The sequence below is a fragment of the Glycine soja genome, chromosome 15 (genome assembly GCF_004193775.1).
Source record: "Glycine soja cultivar W05 chromosome 15, ASM419377v2, whole genome shotgun sequence".
Classification (NCBI taxonomy): domain Eukaryota; kingdom Viridiplantae; phylum Streptophyta; class Magnoliopsida; order Fabales; family Fabaceae; genus Glycine; species Glycine soja.
In genome coordinates this window covers 40,898,557-40,915,343 of record NC_041016.1, presented here as the reverse complement: position 1 = coordinate 40,915,343, position 16,787 = coordinate 40,898,557, and the positions used below count along the sequence as shown (strand labels likewise).

General features: G+C 32.6%; 1 protein-coding gene and 1 long non-coding RNA gene across 4 annotated transcripts; both read right to left on the bottom strand.

Moving 5' to 3' along the window:
• Positions 1-2,385: 2,385 nt before the first annotated feature.
• On the bottom strand, positions 2,386-4,909 carry LOC114387766. Of its 3 annotated transcripts, XR_003661405.1 has the most exons (6): positions 4,869-4,909; positions 3,555-3,600; positions 3,319-3,441; positions 2,803-3,239; positions 2,578-2,714; positions 2,386-2,491 (listed from the first exon to the last, which is right to left on the bottom strand). It is a non-coding gene; the product is annotated as an uncharacterized LOC114387766 (long non-coding RNA). The 3 variants fall into 3 exon arrangements; XR_003661406.1 differs by having other exon boundaries at positions 2,578-3,239; positions 3,548-3,600; XR_003661404.1 differs by having other exon boundaries at positions 2,578-3,239.
• A 6,476-nt stretch (positions 4,910-11,385) lies between these two features.
• LOC114387234 (probable pectinesterase/pectinesterase inhibitor 47) lies at positions 11,386-16,057 on the bottom strand. Its single transcript, XM_028347376.1, has 3 exons — positions 14,813-16,057; positions 13,128-13,485; positions 11,386-12,297 (listed from the first exon to the last, which is right to left on the bottom strand). The coding sequence occupies exons 1-3, from the start codon at positions 15,875-15,877 to the stop codon at positions 11,609-11,611; spliced, it is 2,112 nt and encodes a 703-aa protein (XP_028203177.1). The 5' UTR covers positions 15,878-16,057; the 3' UTR covers positions 11,386-11,608.
• Between the last annotated feature and the right edge of the window lie 730 nt (positions 16,058-16,787).

Sequence of the window (16,787 nt, the reverse complement as noted above, 5' to 3'; positions counted from 1 at the left end):
TTAACAAGCATGACTCTAAACACCAAAAACAAGATTAGATCGAAAAAAATACCAAAAACCCAAAAATGGACAAGGCAGAGACAACTAAGGCTCTGATACCAAATATAAGACTAGAATATCAAACATGTGGTGTTACAAACTACAAAACGAAACACAAGATTAGAAAAACAAAAATCAAAATATACCTCCAACCATTGCCATGAAAGAGTTCTCTTGTTTTGGTTCTTTCAAGCTCTCACTCTCTCTCTATAGATGGTGTATCAGACAAAAATGAAATATGTGAGCTCAGGAACCAAACACATGTGTTATATATAGACATTTTACCATCAAGAATGCATTTAGTAGCCATTACCACCACTTAGTAGTCATTACCATCCATTAGTAGTCATTCAATATTTGACTTTTCAACTTTGAAGTTGATAGAGCACTTGACCTTCCAAAACATACAAACCAATTTAGGAAAATTATCCCAACTATGTATAAATGGATTAAGCCATCAACCTCTTGAATGGCCTAACTCTCATAAGATGTGAGATACAAAGATAAAGTTTTGAAATTGAAACAATGACATTTTACTAAAATATGAATTGTAATGTTATATATTGTAAGAAACTTTCATGGTTATAGTACAATTGTGATTGGAATACAAAATAATTTCCTTAAGAGAATATTAAATGTGCCACTCTTGTTTACATGCATGTTGTAGTTCTATGCACGTGAGATACAAAGATAAAGTGTGTATAAAAAATAGATATGTGAATTATATGTGTGGTATTAACTAACAATTGTCTCAGGTGTCGATAAAAAAAAATAGAAAATAAAAAAACAGTATAATATAGAGAGAATAAAAAGGAACACAAACTACTGGAAAAAAAAGAGACATTTAACGAGGATTTTTAAGGCCTTTTAATGATGGGACTTTCCACAACGATTTTCAAATTGTCTTAAAAGGGTATAATTTCTAAGATGGTTTTGTCCCGAAACTATCTTAGAAAATGTTTTTTAAAAAAAATGGATGCTTCTAAGACGGTTTTCAGGATAAATCGTCTTAGAAAGTGGACTTTCTAAGACAGTTCCCAGAATAACCAGTCTTAGAAATTTAAACAAAATTAAAATAATTAGAGGATTTTAAGACGATTTTCTGAATAATTGTCTTAGAATATTTTTTTAAAAAAAAACTTTAAAAAATAGAGGATTACTTTTCAAATTTCAAATTAGGCAAAAAAATGCACATAATTTGTAATATAAAATTACTCTTCGAATTGTTGTTGTAGGTTACACTAAATGTCCAATATTAGCATCACAAAGTCTAAAAATCACAAACTATACAACCATCATCACTATGGCGCAAATCACATGAATTGATTATATTGTCAAATATATCATTGGAAATATAATTCAACCAAAAAAATGTGTTACCCCTACATAGTTTATTATCACCATAGATATCATTATATAACTATTATTATCATCATTATGCTTAGTCGACAATATTTCAAGTAAAATAAACTTGCCTAAATTCAAACTTCATAAATGAATTCCAAGTTGAATCTTGAACAATGAAAAAGTTTTGGGACTTATTGGAATGAAAAAAAAAAGGTGAAAAGCATTATTGCTCCAAGTAATGTCCGGATGCCACGAGCTATAAGGTCAGTTGAAACAGTTTTAGATCCTTCTGATGCTGCCTTTGAATGGTAGTACTTCACAATTGGTATTTTAGGGAAAATAAATGCATAGAGAACAACAGAAAGAAGCTCAAAGAATGTTGATATGGCAAAGAACAAAACCGCATGGATAGTATAACTCGACAAGTGATCAGTAACTTAATATAGAGTGAGGATGGAGGATAATGATCATAATTATTTTTGTTCAATCATTCAATGACAATAAATAAGAAATAGAACTACGATTACTGAATTTCAATGAACTCAAAGAAAATGACATTGCCGGTCTAATAAAGAAAGTAACTTCAACTTTATAAAGTGCATTGTATTGTGATAACATGATACTTCAAATTCATGTGACAATTATTAGGAAACATGGTGAAACTCAAGAGAAAAGAGTGAACAATCAATAAAATGTAATTAATTGAAAAAGAGAAGATGGTGATTTTATCAAGTCATCTACTTGGTTTATATATGAAGTGACTATAGAGAAGTAACTAAAATGTAACTAATTAATTGTATTATCTCTAATAACAATCTCTTTTAAAAGCAATTAAAGAGGACCAAATAGCAAGGGAACTACTAAATTACTAAAACAAAAGAAGTTATTATGCTATTTGATTCATGTTGCAGATTAAACAACTATAATATTCAATAAGCCACATAAGCATAAATGTGTTCATGGAATGAAATATTAGAAGTACTGGAGAGTTGAACTTACTCGCTCCTTTGCAGAGAACGTCCTTAGAATTCTCAAATGTTGTTTTTGTAATTAACCTCAAAGCAGAGGTTAATGCATCGGATGCTGCTACACCAGCAAGGAAAGACTATAACAATAAAACCATGTTAAATAAATTTCATAAACTGAAGATATCTTCAATAATTACATAATAGTTATATCATTAATGCTCACTTGAATGAATTCCAGTTTCATGTAGGAGAGGTCTCCCACCATTCCACCTTGAACATAAGCATCTGCAACTCCAAAATCACCACTCAGTGCACATATACCAATGAAAGTTCCAAGCCCTCATTTTCAAGATGCTGTAACTATAGCAAATTTGTAGGAAAAATAGAATAAAAAACCATCCTAAAGGGACTAATTAATCCTAGTGCACCATCAAATTGATAGACTTACAATCAACACCAACAAAGTGCTTATGAAAAAAGTATGTATCCAAACATATTCCTTATTCGTGTATTGAGTTTGGCCTCATTATACGCCAATATCGCAAGTGTTCCAATTGCAAATGGCTGATATACAAGAGTAAGCAACCTAGAAGGGTGATATTTTTGCACGAGGAGAAAAACAAAACTAAATTTTGTTATAAAACAATCACAACATCTCAGAATAACATAATAGATTGAGAAAAAAGGGGTCTCCAAGACAATTAAGCAATGCTATTGCACCATTTGAATGAGAAGTCAGATAATTAAGCAGAAAAGTGCATGAAAATTATAATCACTTATTGGAAACAAGTAAATGCAGTAATCTTCTATAGTCAGCATACTATTCCATGAGAAAAGACATCCATTACCAATAAGCCAACATACCACAATTGTAGCATATTTTCCCTATTCAATGCCAAAATTAAAACATAATTCACTTCCTATTTATAAGATAAAGTAGTGATAGATAGATCCAGGCACAAACCTCAAGACATGTAGAAACCTCATTGTTGACCATGCCTGTTGTCGATGCTTCATTTCAATCAAGTTCGACAAGAAAGTAGATTATTCATGATATCATGATCTCATTCACACAATGCTTTTATTTCTGGAAATAATGTGGAGGGTAGAAAGAAAGGGAAAAGAATCATTATAATACATAATAAAAGAACTATAAGGATAACATACTTGGACCATTTCAGTAACAAATTAACCTCAAACCTCCTGGTTCAATAATTGATCCTGCTAGCAGATATCCAGTCATCACCTACAAGTTGGAATGATGGATGATCCCACTTTTAAGAGGTATATGGTAAAGATATCTACTGAAAACAATATAGCTATTTTATAATCAAATTGGTTGTCCAGCACAAGCAAAGGCAATGCCACCACAGGTTACAAAGACAATGACAACTACAAGATCTGATATCAATATGAAAATATGGCATAAAAAAGGATAAGCAAACTGACTAGTTAGTAGTTACAACCACTTGTGCATGAAAGAAAAAGAGGATAGGAACAGAAAGTAAACCTCAAGTCCAATTGAAGAACAATATACTTTGACTTGGGATTGGATATGATAAAGGCATTGTCCTAAAGTTGAAACAATTATAAAAATATATTAAAGTGAACTAAGTAAAGGGAGAGTTGGCTTCTACCTTTGGTGCATCTCACTCCATAGTTACCATTAAGGAGGTCTGTTCGATATAATTTAGAGATTATAACTAGCACCAAGAACAATAATCAGCATATAAGAAAACATGTATGTAAGATATTGAACTAATTCATGTTTATTATTACAAGTACTCATACAAGAAATGAGACATTGCAAGTAGAATAATTAAATTGAAGCAGGATTTGGGAGATGTAATAGGAAGAGGTTAGATGGAATACTACACAAACATCAACATGAAGAATAGTAAAGTATTTATGAGATAGAATTTTGAGTTTAACATGAATTTTCTATTTATAACAGAAAAATAAATTCATTGATGAAACCAGTCGTTTGTGACACTACTTTTCTCACATACAAAAAAAGGTGAAGCGAATATAAGAAAAAGGAAACAAGGTTCCAGAAAAATATGTCTTGAAATACAACATAGCTCGGATGATTTAACATCACTTACTTTTAGATTAACTCTTATATTCTAACACCAAGATTTTTATGATACAAAATAAATAGAATATCAGTAGTCCTAAAAATTCAGTTTTCCATCATTTGGACCATGGCATTGAATTTGAAATCATTAAGTAAAAGCATAGTATTGAAACATTAATAAAAGGAAGCATCAATAGATGAATGTGAAATAACCTAGCTACAATGAAGGTTAAGTTGCCAATTGTTCCAAAAGTTAAGTATAACAGGAAATAAGTTTGACATGTGCATTACACTTAACATGCAAACGATAATTTGAACAGATAAATTAGACACAGGCATCAAAACAGTACCCTTGGCTAATTTAAAATACAATCTTACTATTTAGAAGTTAAACTGCTGAAAATGTAGCTATGGGTGTAATGATAACAATTGTTTACCTGTACAAAGGGAATTTCCCGCCACCTCCTGCTATGAAATCTTGAAAACAAAAATAAAGTTGAGTAAAATACAACAATCTGAATTTGTTACTAAAACAATTGGAGATTCATAGAAATTTAGTCTAATATTGCACAAAACCGGGAATTAAACTAGAGATTACAGAAACGGAACATTACAATAACTAGGCTAGCACTTCAAGGGAGCCTCCTCCCAAGTCCCACTCTTTCTTGCTTTTAATAGATTTCACACATTCCTCAATGCTTACTATTCCAATCCCCTCTGCTAGTTGTCTAGCAATTACAACTTACAAAAAATTCCCCTATGCATATTCCATGTCCCCTTTAAATTTCTCCTCATTTGTATAGGTTGTTGTAATAGGTATTTATCATAAATTGATTGTATAAATGCTTGTATCTAATCTAATGCTACAAATTTGAAGCTTCTCATATGTGCAATTTGTAAACCATTAATCTATTTGGTGTACAAATTCACTGGGAACATTGGCAATTTGTTTTCCAAGAACAACTTTTTCTGTCTGTCTCTTGTTTTAATTAAAAAATATATGTAATTCTTGTCAAATATCAATAACACAATGAAAATTTCAAAAGGAGTTTTTAACATCACAAGATGCATGCTTCTAAATATAATATTTGTGTTCAGTTCTAGGCATTTAAATTTGAAACCTTCAAGAAATGCCTAATATACAAGCTTAAGCTTCCAAGGGAACTCAAAAGGACAATATTTATTCTCCAACATATAAAGATTTAGTAACATTAGCATTGCTTCAAGCATATTAAATAGTATTATTTACACAAATTGATAAGTAAGAAAGAACAGAGACATGCCAAATATTATATGGTTCCATTTTAATCAACAGTAGCTTGCTTTACAATTGAAACATCACTTGTGTGAAAATACCTTTTCCAAATATTATATTCTTCCGTTTTGCTAACGAATGGCGTTCGGAGTTTCACTCCAACTGATTTCGACGATTTCACCGCAGAGGCAGAAGCAGGTTCGAAAGGTTCTGAAACTAAACGATTTGAAGTAAGATTAGTGTTTCTGATTTGCTGGCCTTCGACTTCTTCTAGCCTCGCTATTCTTCTCTCGATTGCCTTACCATTAACCCAAAACATAAAAGATTGAATCAAAGAGTGAAAGAAATGAAAATAACATTGCGTTTGGTTAATGACTTTTACCTAAACTATAACAGTGATGTCACAGAGTGGTGTCCTAAGGTACCATGCCGGAAGCATGGAGCGTAACGAAACGCGTCCTCTACCACGTTGCGCAGTTGATGGTAGTATGTTCTAGGAGTCAGGAGAAGCGTGAGCTCTTCCGCGGTCGAGGGCGGCGATTCTTGGAGGGGTACGAAGATTCGAAGCATCGTTGTAGATAAATGAGATGCAACAACGGGCTAAGGAGGCGATGGCCACATGATTCCAGCATGGCTGAAGGAAGGGGGAAGCAAGAGAATGTGGTGGTGCCGTGGTTAGGGTGTGTGAGTGTGGGCACTGTTGGGTTTTGTGAGAACAAAAGGAAAAAGGACTTTGGAGAAGACCGAAATGGCAACCATTCACTTCTAAGAAGATTTTGTAAAATTTGTCTTAGAATGACAATTTTCTAAGATGGTTTTTTCAAAAACGTCATAGAATGATGGTTTCCAAGACGATTTTATAAAAACCGTCTTTGTTGAAAATTCTTTATTTATAAAAATTCAACCACCTTATACACTAAGACAGTTCTTGAGGAACCTTCGTCGTTTCGTCGTCGTAGAAAACACTTTTTCTAATAGGGACATACATAAATAAATTAAAATTTTGACATGTGAATGGAGAATAACTCCACATTAATACGTTAGAAATAAATAAATATATGAAAATTAGTGAGGAAATTAATATGCTATGAAGATGCATTATGCGTTATAGAATACATGCGCATGTCCACTTCAACATAAAAACAAAATGATATTGATCTTTTCCGGACAACTCCTCGGCCAAAAATAACATTTACCGATCAAAAGAGGAGTAAAGAATAACATCCATAGCTTTAAAAATATCCAATAACAATTTGAGAATTGGGTTCAAGATAAGCATTCCAATCACCCCGATCCCGAAGAAATGGTGGTTCAAAAGGGTTCTTAAGATATTGAAATTCATATACTCAAATGTTACATGAAAAAGTATTTTAAGAAACCTTTCAAACTATTAAAATATTTTTAAAAATTAAAATTTTATTTAAAATGAATCTAATTTAGTCAAAATATTTTAACTTAGGTAAATAAATTAAAAGTTAACTAAAAACTTTTACTAATAAGTACAATCTAATCTTTCCATTTTCCTAAATCATGATAGTTTTCAAGAAAAAAAGAAAATAGAATTTAACATCTATTATTTTCATATCCCACTTTTCTAGTAACTTTTTTTTTAAGTTAAGATTTTACAGATATTCCATTGTATGATCAGGATTTTATATGGTATGTCACTACATAGCTTTTTGTATATTTTAATTAGGACCTGCCATGTATTCTTATTCTTGAAATTTGATATAGTATTTAAACTATTTATTTGAATTCCTTCTCTTTTGTATTTCAGAGTTGGAAAGATTCTATCATTCTTTTATGTTCCGTGCGGTCTTTATTAATTGAAATTCATATGATATGGTCCCAAGTATAGAGTTTTACATTCTAAACTCAAAACAATCTCTTAAAAAAAAACTCAAAACATTAAATAATTTTTTTATTGTATAATACGGTTAACATATAAAATAATTTCACACAATTAAATATAAATTTAAGGATATGTTTAATATAAGGAAATATTTTTTATTTTTCCTTATAAGTACAAATATCATCTTACTTTTATTTTATTTCTTGTTTTAAAAATATAAAAAAAAATAATGTTTTTAATATTTTTATTATACTTATATAATTTTTTAATAATAATATTTTTGTTACCCATTTAATGAAATACTATAATTTAATATTTGACTTATCCAAGTCAGTGAAGTTACGCTGCACCTTAATTTGCCTTGTAAGTATTATTTGTTCTTCATGATTTGATAATTTATTATTTTAAATTTTTTAATTTTTTTAAAAAATATATTCTAAGACGGTTCCCTAACAAATCATATTAGAAATTCTATTTTTTAAAACGATTTTTAGAATTTTTAATTTTTTTAAAAAGAAATTCTAAGACGATTCTTTAAAAATCATTTTAAAAGTAGATTTTTTAAGATGATAAAAATCATGTTAGAATTCTTAATTTTTTTTTTAAAAAAATTTCTAAAACAATTTTTAAAGAATCATCTTAGAATCCTCAATTTTAATTTAAAAAATTATTTTAAAATGATTTTTACACAAATGTAAAAATCAAGTTTCTAATACTGTTTGAAAACCACGATGAAAAATCAATATTTTTCATGACGGTTCAAAACCCTCATAAAAAATGTTTAATAACCGGTATAAAAAACCTTTTTTTGTAATAGTGTCTTAATATACATGTGAAATAAAAAAGAAAAAGTTCTACAAGTGAAACGATGGCATTACTAAAATATTAACTTTAGTGTTATATATTATACGAAACTTTCTCGGTTGCAGACTTGCAGTGCAGTTGTGATTAGAATACATAATGGTTTCCTTAACAGAATATTACATTTGCTACTCTTTTATATGCACGTTGTACTTGTATAAGTGTGAGATACAAAGAGAAAGTTCAGAAACTAAAACAATATCATTTTACTAAAATATGAACTGTAATATTATATATTGTATGAAACTCTTGTAAACAAAGGGGATTTCTAATTTTTCCCCTATTTGTTACCAAGATATGCATAGTGGAAAGTAGTCGATTTACTATGATGGTGATCGTAGGATCAATGTTAAGCAAGTATATGCAGAACAACAACGGATTTGGTGTATTTATTTATTTATTTTCCTACAGTATTTTTATTATCCTTGGAACAATTCTACCAGCGCATAGATCAATTTTATACTATAGAATTATCCATTTTGTTATCTTAAAAGAATGCTTAAACAAAGGGTGTTGTTAGGTGCACCCAACATTATTGCTGGTGCACCCAACACTTAACATGAAAAGGTAAAAATACCCCTGTGCATTTTTAAAAATGTTTTTGTCCACCCAGCTCATTCAGGTTGATCCGTATAGGTTTTAGTTGATCCGCAATTGATATAGATGATCCGCAAGTCACTTACGAATCAACTTGATCCATAAGAAACTTGCGGACCAAATTGATCAGCGAGTTGATTTTTAAGACTTACAGATCAAGTTGATCCGTAAGAAGTCTTTCACGGATCAAGTTGATCCGTAAGCTTCAAATGGTTGTAACTTTTGATAGAAATGTCCATTTAAGGCCCATAATATGTCAAAACGCTCGAAATTGAAGGAGGAATCCCCTAGAAAATTTCCAAAGGGGATTTGGTCAACTCATTTTTCCAAAAAATGCCTCTAAGTAGCTCAAAAATAGGATTTGGTTAACTTGATCTGCGAGCTTCTTTAAAATGTTTGGTGGTGGTGTTGTTGTGCTGCTCTGCTCTGCTTCTTCCTCGCGCATTCTCCTCGACTGGCGTTTGGCAGCGTGGTTGTGGTGCTTTACGGATCAACTTGATCCGCTACACCTGAACGCACAAGCAACAAAAATGCATACCTCGTATGCTGCCGTCGACCATCGCAACACTGAACACTGCTATATTCACGTTCACCGAACCTAACCGTTGCCAAAGAATCGAAGATATTATGGCACTGAAGAGAGAAAAGCGAGAAGAAGAGTGTGCAACAATGGTTTGTTCTGGTTTAAAAAAAACACAGCTTTTAAAAGGAGAAAGAAGACAAGGGCAGTTTTGCCATTTTCAAAGAATGCTGGTTGCACCAGCAATGTTGCTAGGTGCACCTAGCAATTCCCTTTAACAAATGGAAGTAGTCTAGGATTTTGTGAGAAAAAAGCATAGAAACTAGTTGCTTTTCAAAGCTCAGACATAACAATTTCCAAAAAAAAAATCAAGGATTTCACATTTTTTAAGCATTCTTGGTGAAGAATTGAATCTGAGATGAAATCTGTAAAAAAAAAAAAAAAAAAGTAAACACTTAAAATTATTAATGGTATAGATGGGACTTTTGTGATCCTTTGGTCTGTACTTGTTTTTTTTTCTTTTTGTAAGCTAATATGTGAGGCTTTAAGTAGTGAAAATCTTAAGATTTAATTATTTTTCATATGTTTGCAGCCAATACTTAAAGTTATGTCAAACTCTTCAGAATGTCTGGCTATCATGAGAAACAAGTAATCCTGAGGGATGGATATGATTGACTGCCCATTAACCTAAGAGACTTCGATCTTAAAAGTTAGATGCCTTATGACCAATTTCTGAGTTTTTGGAAGTCTAATTAGCCATAGAAGAATAATTGGAGGGTAAAACAGTGAAGTAATACAATCATTGATTAATATCTTAATATGTTTATAAAATTGCTAACAGATGTTTACAGAACAGTTCATAAAAGCAAATGGACTACCTAGTACAGCATCCAGACTGCACTCTCCAAACGCCTTTTCTTCAGCTTGCAGCAAGTCTCTAGTTTATAGCAAGATCGATCTTCTTCTGCTTGGACCAAGTTCCTTCTTATGAAATGTTTGAATAAATTCCTCTGCTTCACACAACTTTGTCTTCAAACTCCTTGCTTCTGTCTCCAAACAGATACCAGGAACCGGCCAGGCATCCAATCCAAAAAAACAGCAGAAAATTGCCCTTTCAAAAAACTGGACTTAAACCCGTAAAATTGGTATTGAACCAGGTAAACCGGTGAGAACTGGTGGTTCACCAGATTTAACCAGTTCTTCAAACAACTGGAAACTGAAAGGAGTTATAGAAAGAGAAAAGATGCATCAGCAGCACCACCACAAAAGAACAAGAAAATTTGCACTTTAGTCTGAAAAACACTTTGACTACTGAAATAAAGCATAAAATAAATACACATCAGATTATGCAGCAATGTTCGTCAGAAATTTCAGCTGCATTAACTAATTATAATCACATGTTGAAATAGACTTTATTGAGATAGCATCTTAGTCATAGATTAATATTGAGTACATTCTCAAGTAGATTATTTCTAGAACTTCTATAAATGTGTACTTTATTGAAATAGGCTTTACTGAAATAATGCATAAAATAAATACACATCAGATTATGCAGCAATGTTCGTCAGAAATTTTAGCTGCATTAACTAATTATAATCACATGTTGAAATAGGCTTTATTGAGATAGCATCTTAGTCATAGATTGATATTGAGTACATTCTCAAGTAGATTATTTCTAGAACTTCTATAAATGATATTTGTTTTGAATTTGACGATAAAAAGTTCAAGCTTGATGTGGAAATAGACTGAAACAAAACATAAGGTTTTAAAATTTAATCTTAAAACATGTAACAAACCAATGGGGTCTATAATTTTGATGTCCCATGTTATTGCTAGTCACATAACATTATTAATAAACCAGACATAACCTTGGTACACAAAAAATAATTCAATTGCCTCTGAATAATCAACACTGGTAGCATTATCTCAAGATCAAAGTTTTTGAATTTCATCCAAACATTTAGCACATAACCCCTCATCCCTTTTGAAAACACTTCAAAATCAGAAAATGATGCAATTACATCACATCTAATTAACAAACTGTGAATCAAATTTATTGTTACTCCATTATAATTAAATTCAGTTATCTAATCTAAAGTCCTTCAGAATAGGGTATATCTGTGTCTGGAAGCCATGTATACCCCAATGTAAAATTATGCACAGTGAAGTTCCTCGCTTGAGTAGCACTCAACAGATTGTAACCACTCCATTGCACCCTCTTGCTGGTATCAGAACCAGGTCCAAAGTTCTTGAACTCACCATAAAAGAGGGTGTTTAACCCATCAGTGCCATTCCACTCTAACCATCCAGCAGATTGAATTAGTTCTCCAATATATGACTGCATGAACACAGTCCTTGAATACACTTTCCATGGCCTGCCCAAGTATGAGTTAGTTGACTTCAAGTCTTCAGCCAAATCAGGTGCAGCATCAATCTTGCAATTTTGAATTGAAATTCCAGTGTTTTGATTTGGGTCAGTTCTCCCTTGTGCTGTGACTGCATTCTTCTGGTTTGGCATTGGTTTTCTGGCATAGATGTTGCAGCTCTGGAACACCACAGCAGCATTGCCAAAAATGAAATCTACAGTGCCGTAAATGTCACATTCCCTGTAGAATTGCCTGAGAGAGTGAACATAGAGAGTGTCTTGGTATCCTTCAAAGCTGCAACGGTAGAAGGTGGAGAGGTCTGCATTGTTCCTCAAGGCCACTGCTTGGTGCTTCTGAGGGCCTGCTGTGTTTCTGAATGTAACATCCACTGCTACAAATCTTTCTCCAGAGACAGCTGCATTGAACATATACAATGTTGCATCTCATTATTAGATTTCATTGAAGAACTAACACGGTTCATTGATGAGTAGACAAGAAACAACATTGATTAACATGATGGTAAGACTAAGGTGAACAATCCAGTGTTATTTCATGAACATACGGTTAAATAAAGCTTCTGTCAAGGAGTGAATGCTCAGGATTGATTTTGTTTTTACATTATAGCACAGAAAGCATAATTTTTTTGGTTGAAAAATCAGCAATATAGTTAGAGAAAAGGTTTAATTTTGATCATGTTGATCACGATCATTTATTGCTTGTTGACTTAGTCAAACTTAAAAATGTGGCAATGTATGATTAGAAAATAATATATCCTTTTCCTTTCACACAACCGTGGTTAATATCCTTTGAACTTTGAATATAGACCTGTCCTTTTGCCTACGAAAAGAGCTTGGATGTGGAGAAATGATCCATAGTGAATAGAGAATTGATACAAATATGTACATAAAAATTTCATATAGTAAACCCTCTCATAAAGAAAAATCATTGGCTTAGAAATTTTTTATCCAATATTTCTCAGGTACTCATATATTTCTGTGAGGGTTATGTGAGATATCATTCAGTTTATTAATCATTTATCCATAAAAAAAATATGTTTCTATGCCCTTTTAAAAAGATCACTATATATCAAGGGAGTTTGGTTCCCTGGTTGAACAGTATGCGTGAATGGTTGTAAATACATGATATTTGTGTTTGAATCCTATGGATAGAAAAAAAAATCAGAAAAAGAGAACACTATATTGAAACTGTCAAACAAAAAAAAAGTAGTAATATAAATTTACTTACCAAAGGTTGAAGAATTGTAAGTGGTCCAACCATCTACGACACTATGATTTCCTGTGATGCAAGTCTTGTTGATGCCATCACCAATAAGCAAGATATTCTTCTTTTGAATGGGAACAGTGACATATTCCTCATAGTTTCCTTCTCTGACATAGATCAGAAAATAGCCATCTTCTGCCCTTAAATTGTCGGGTGCAGCGGCAATAGCATCTCCAATGGAGGTGAAGTTTTCTGTGCCATCAAGGCTAACAATCGCAAACTCTTTTAGAAGAACTCCTTTGTTCTCGCTTTCTTTAAGAATCCTTTCACTTCTAGTACTACAATTGAATGATGCTGTGCAACTGTACTTTGTGTGAAGAAGCTGAGCCAAAGTAATGTTTCAATGTTAGCCTTTCAGTTAACAACTTTGCATTTATAATATGAGTGATTATATTTTGAATACCAAAAATTTCAAACACCCGATCAACAATTTTTTTTTTATCTCTCTCCTCCTATCGCATAATCAATTAAATCAATTCATTTATCTCTAATCTCTTTCTCTTTCAAATTATAGATAACTTAAAGTTGTTTAAAAAACATTTTGTTATAATATAAACGAGATAAATACTATTTATGGCATCAATATAACTTATATATCATTAATCATTCAAAAATCATGATAGATATGACTTAAGTTATTTATTATTTGACGAATGAAATAATTTTCATGTCTTAAATTAGTTAAAAATTAATTTAAAATTATATCTCAAAATAAAAAAATGATTATTGTTTTAAAAAGATATTATTGATTCACTTTTAAAATATAAAATATTAAATTAAACCTTTTACAACACAAAGTATCAACTCAAATATAATCTGAAACACGAAAGAATAAAAGTATATTTTATCATTATTTTCTCAATATGTAATCGGTATTTTCTATGATTAAAATCAACAAAATGTCAAATATAATGACCCTAATTCATACGACCAAATAAATTACACATGGTATATAAGCTAAAGAAACTAAAATGTCATTCAATCAAAGACTTAAATGGCATGTGGTTCATGAGAAGATGCTAGATGGGGTACTTACGAGTTGCACGTGCATGGTTTATTGTTTATTGGTGCAACAAACAAGAACCCACGTGACATGATCATCAGGTTATTATCTCTCACTTTAATATTAACCAACCTGAGTTGACTAACCAATCCTTGGATCTGGTTGACTTTCTTATTGTTTGATTTTTAAACTACGTACCGTAATGACAAAAAAAAAAACATAGCTCAATTTTATTTTGTAGTGATACTAACTAAATTTAGGGTTCATTAAATTTTTGTCCTTCATCTGTGGTGAATTTTCAATTTTATTTCCTCATAATTTTTTTTACTAAAGTTAGTCCCTTCATTTTTTTCAATATTTAGTCCCTAGAAAATTTGACATCAAGTACTAAAAATGAAAAAAAAATATGAGGGATTAAAAACAAAATTCATAAAAGATGAGAAAAAAAATAGTAACCCTTAAATTTATAAATAAACTCTTATATCACAATATTTTTTTATTAAAACAAGTGTTTAATTAAGTTATTTATATACACTGCATCAAAACTTAAAGTCTAATACATGTAAATTGTGGGGACAATCAAAACATAGAGCATGAGTAAAAGTAAAATATAGAAACTCAAGAGACAGAAAGAAAATATACTTACCTTAATGAGCTTTTTGAGTGGCTGCCTGACCTTGTAGTCCTTGGTGGGAAGACCATGTTTGCGGGTCTTATGCGTCTTGAGGTTTTTCTTCAGAGCTTGCGTGACCAAACCAAGTGACACACTGTACAATTGTGTAACATTCTTGAGAGGCACAGCAATAGCATTGGCAATGTTGCTCTTGATCACAACCAACCCATCATAGCAAGTGTAGTGGTTAGTGGCCACAGCGCTGAGATATGTCTCAATCTTCTCTACCAGCTCAGTGTCGTTCGAGGAGTCGGCCGACTTGAGCTCCTCCGAAACCGACTCCAAGTAGTTGACATTGAGCTGGTTGAGCTCGCTGCAGTCCTCGAGTGCCGCGATTTCCGCGGCGTTGAGGGAAGAGGATGATTTGTATTTTGTGAGGAAGTCTTTGAAGACTAAGACGAGTTTTTTGGCTTGTTTGAGGCTTTGTTTGATGGAGAATTTGCCGAGGTTGTAGGGGTCGGAAGGAGAGGAGCGGATGGAGGAGACAATGGAGCGGCATAGTTTAGGGTATAGTGTGGACTTGCATGCTGAAGAGGGTGAAGAGGGTGGTGGAGGTGGAGGGGGTGAAGGGGCACGTGCTGGAGGTGGTGTTGGAGTAGGAGGAGGGGCATGTGTTGGAGATGGTGGTGATGGAGAAGAAGGAGGAGGGGAATGTGTTGGAGATGGTGGTGATGGAGAAGAAGGAGGAGGGGAATGTGTTGGAGGTGGTGATTGAGAAGAAGGAAGAGGAGGGGCATGTGCTTGAGATGGTGGTGGTGAAGAAGGAGCATGTTTTGGAGATGGTAGTGGAGAAGAATGAGGAGGAGGAGGAGCATGTTTTGGAGATGGTGATGGAGAAGAAGGAGGAGGAGGTACATGTTTTGGAGAGGGTGGTGTGGTAGTAGAAGGAGGAGGAGGAGGGGTATGTTTTGGAGATGGTGATGGAGAAGGAGGAGGAGGAGAATGTGTTGGAGATGGTGATGGAGCTTGAGCTAAGAGTAATGGTACAATGAGGGAGAACAAAAAGAGGAATAGAAAGGGCATTGGTGGGGTAGACATGTTGAAGACTTGCACAAATGAGACTTGAGGGTGTTGGTTATTTGAGGATGTGATGTGTTGGAATATGCATGGTGTGGTGGTGTTGGAATAAAGGGGATTTATAGGCACATTGGGATCAAGTTAAGAGGAAGCATAAACGGGTGAGAGGAATTATTGAGGAAGAGAATGAGAAGGGTATAGGTGGTGGGGGTGTCGGTTTGAGCATGCAAAAAGGGCGAGAATTAATGCATGGTAGACGGTGGGAACGTGGTTTTAATTTTGAATCAAATCTATCTAAGGGAATACCTATATGCATGGCATTGGAGGATCTTTGATGTTTGATATTTAATTTGGAATAGATTAATATAAGTACTGTGTTTTGTTCATACCTGTCTAGAGATATACTTAAAAGAGAGTAATAATATATGTAATAAGAAACAGTAAAGTAATTTTCACAATAAAGAGAGAAAAATAGATAATCTTAATCTTATTTTTTAAACATTATAGTTGATGTTTAATTTCAGGTCATATAAAAAAATATTATAAAGAGATTTACCTCTTAAATTGATTCAACTCGATCCTTTGAGAGATTATTTTTTAACTTCCTATCCGGGTCTAGGAAAAAAAAATTAAGATAATTAATTTATAATATAACAAGTCCTACAAAAATATCATTTATTAACAATAGAAGAGTTAAGAATGTCTCTCTCACTAGAGTGTCAAGATTTCATGCTAGCAACCATGTGTTTCATCAAATCAAATAATAGGTACCTACCACAGTTAGTTCATTATAACTTTTAGTGTATAGAATATTTTTATTATTCGACACAATACACAAGTAGAACGGACGCAAGGGGATTGGAGCTAGGGACCAATATCTGCAGGTGTTCTTGCTGTACCAGTCAGTCATCGCTATAAGGACGATGACCGT

Excerpts from the sequence above, each read along its gene's own strand:
- LOC114387234 (XM_028347376.1), bottom strand. The coding sequence starts at position 15,877 with ATGTCTACCCCACCAATGCCCTTTCTATTCCTCTTTTTGTTCTCCCTC. Across the intron at positions 13,486-14,812 it reads CACTCAAAAAGCTCATTAAG|CTTCTTCACACAAAGTACAG; the intron begins GTAAGTATATTT and ends ACTTTGGCTCAG. Across the intron at positions 12,298-13,127 it reads TTACAATTCTTCAACCTTTG|CTGTCTCTGGAGAAAGATTT; the intron begins GTAAGTAAATTT and ends TGTTCAATGCAG.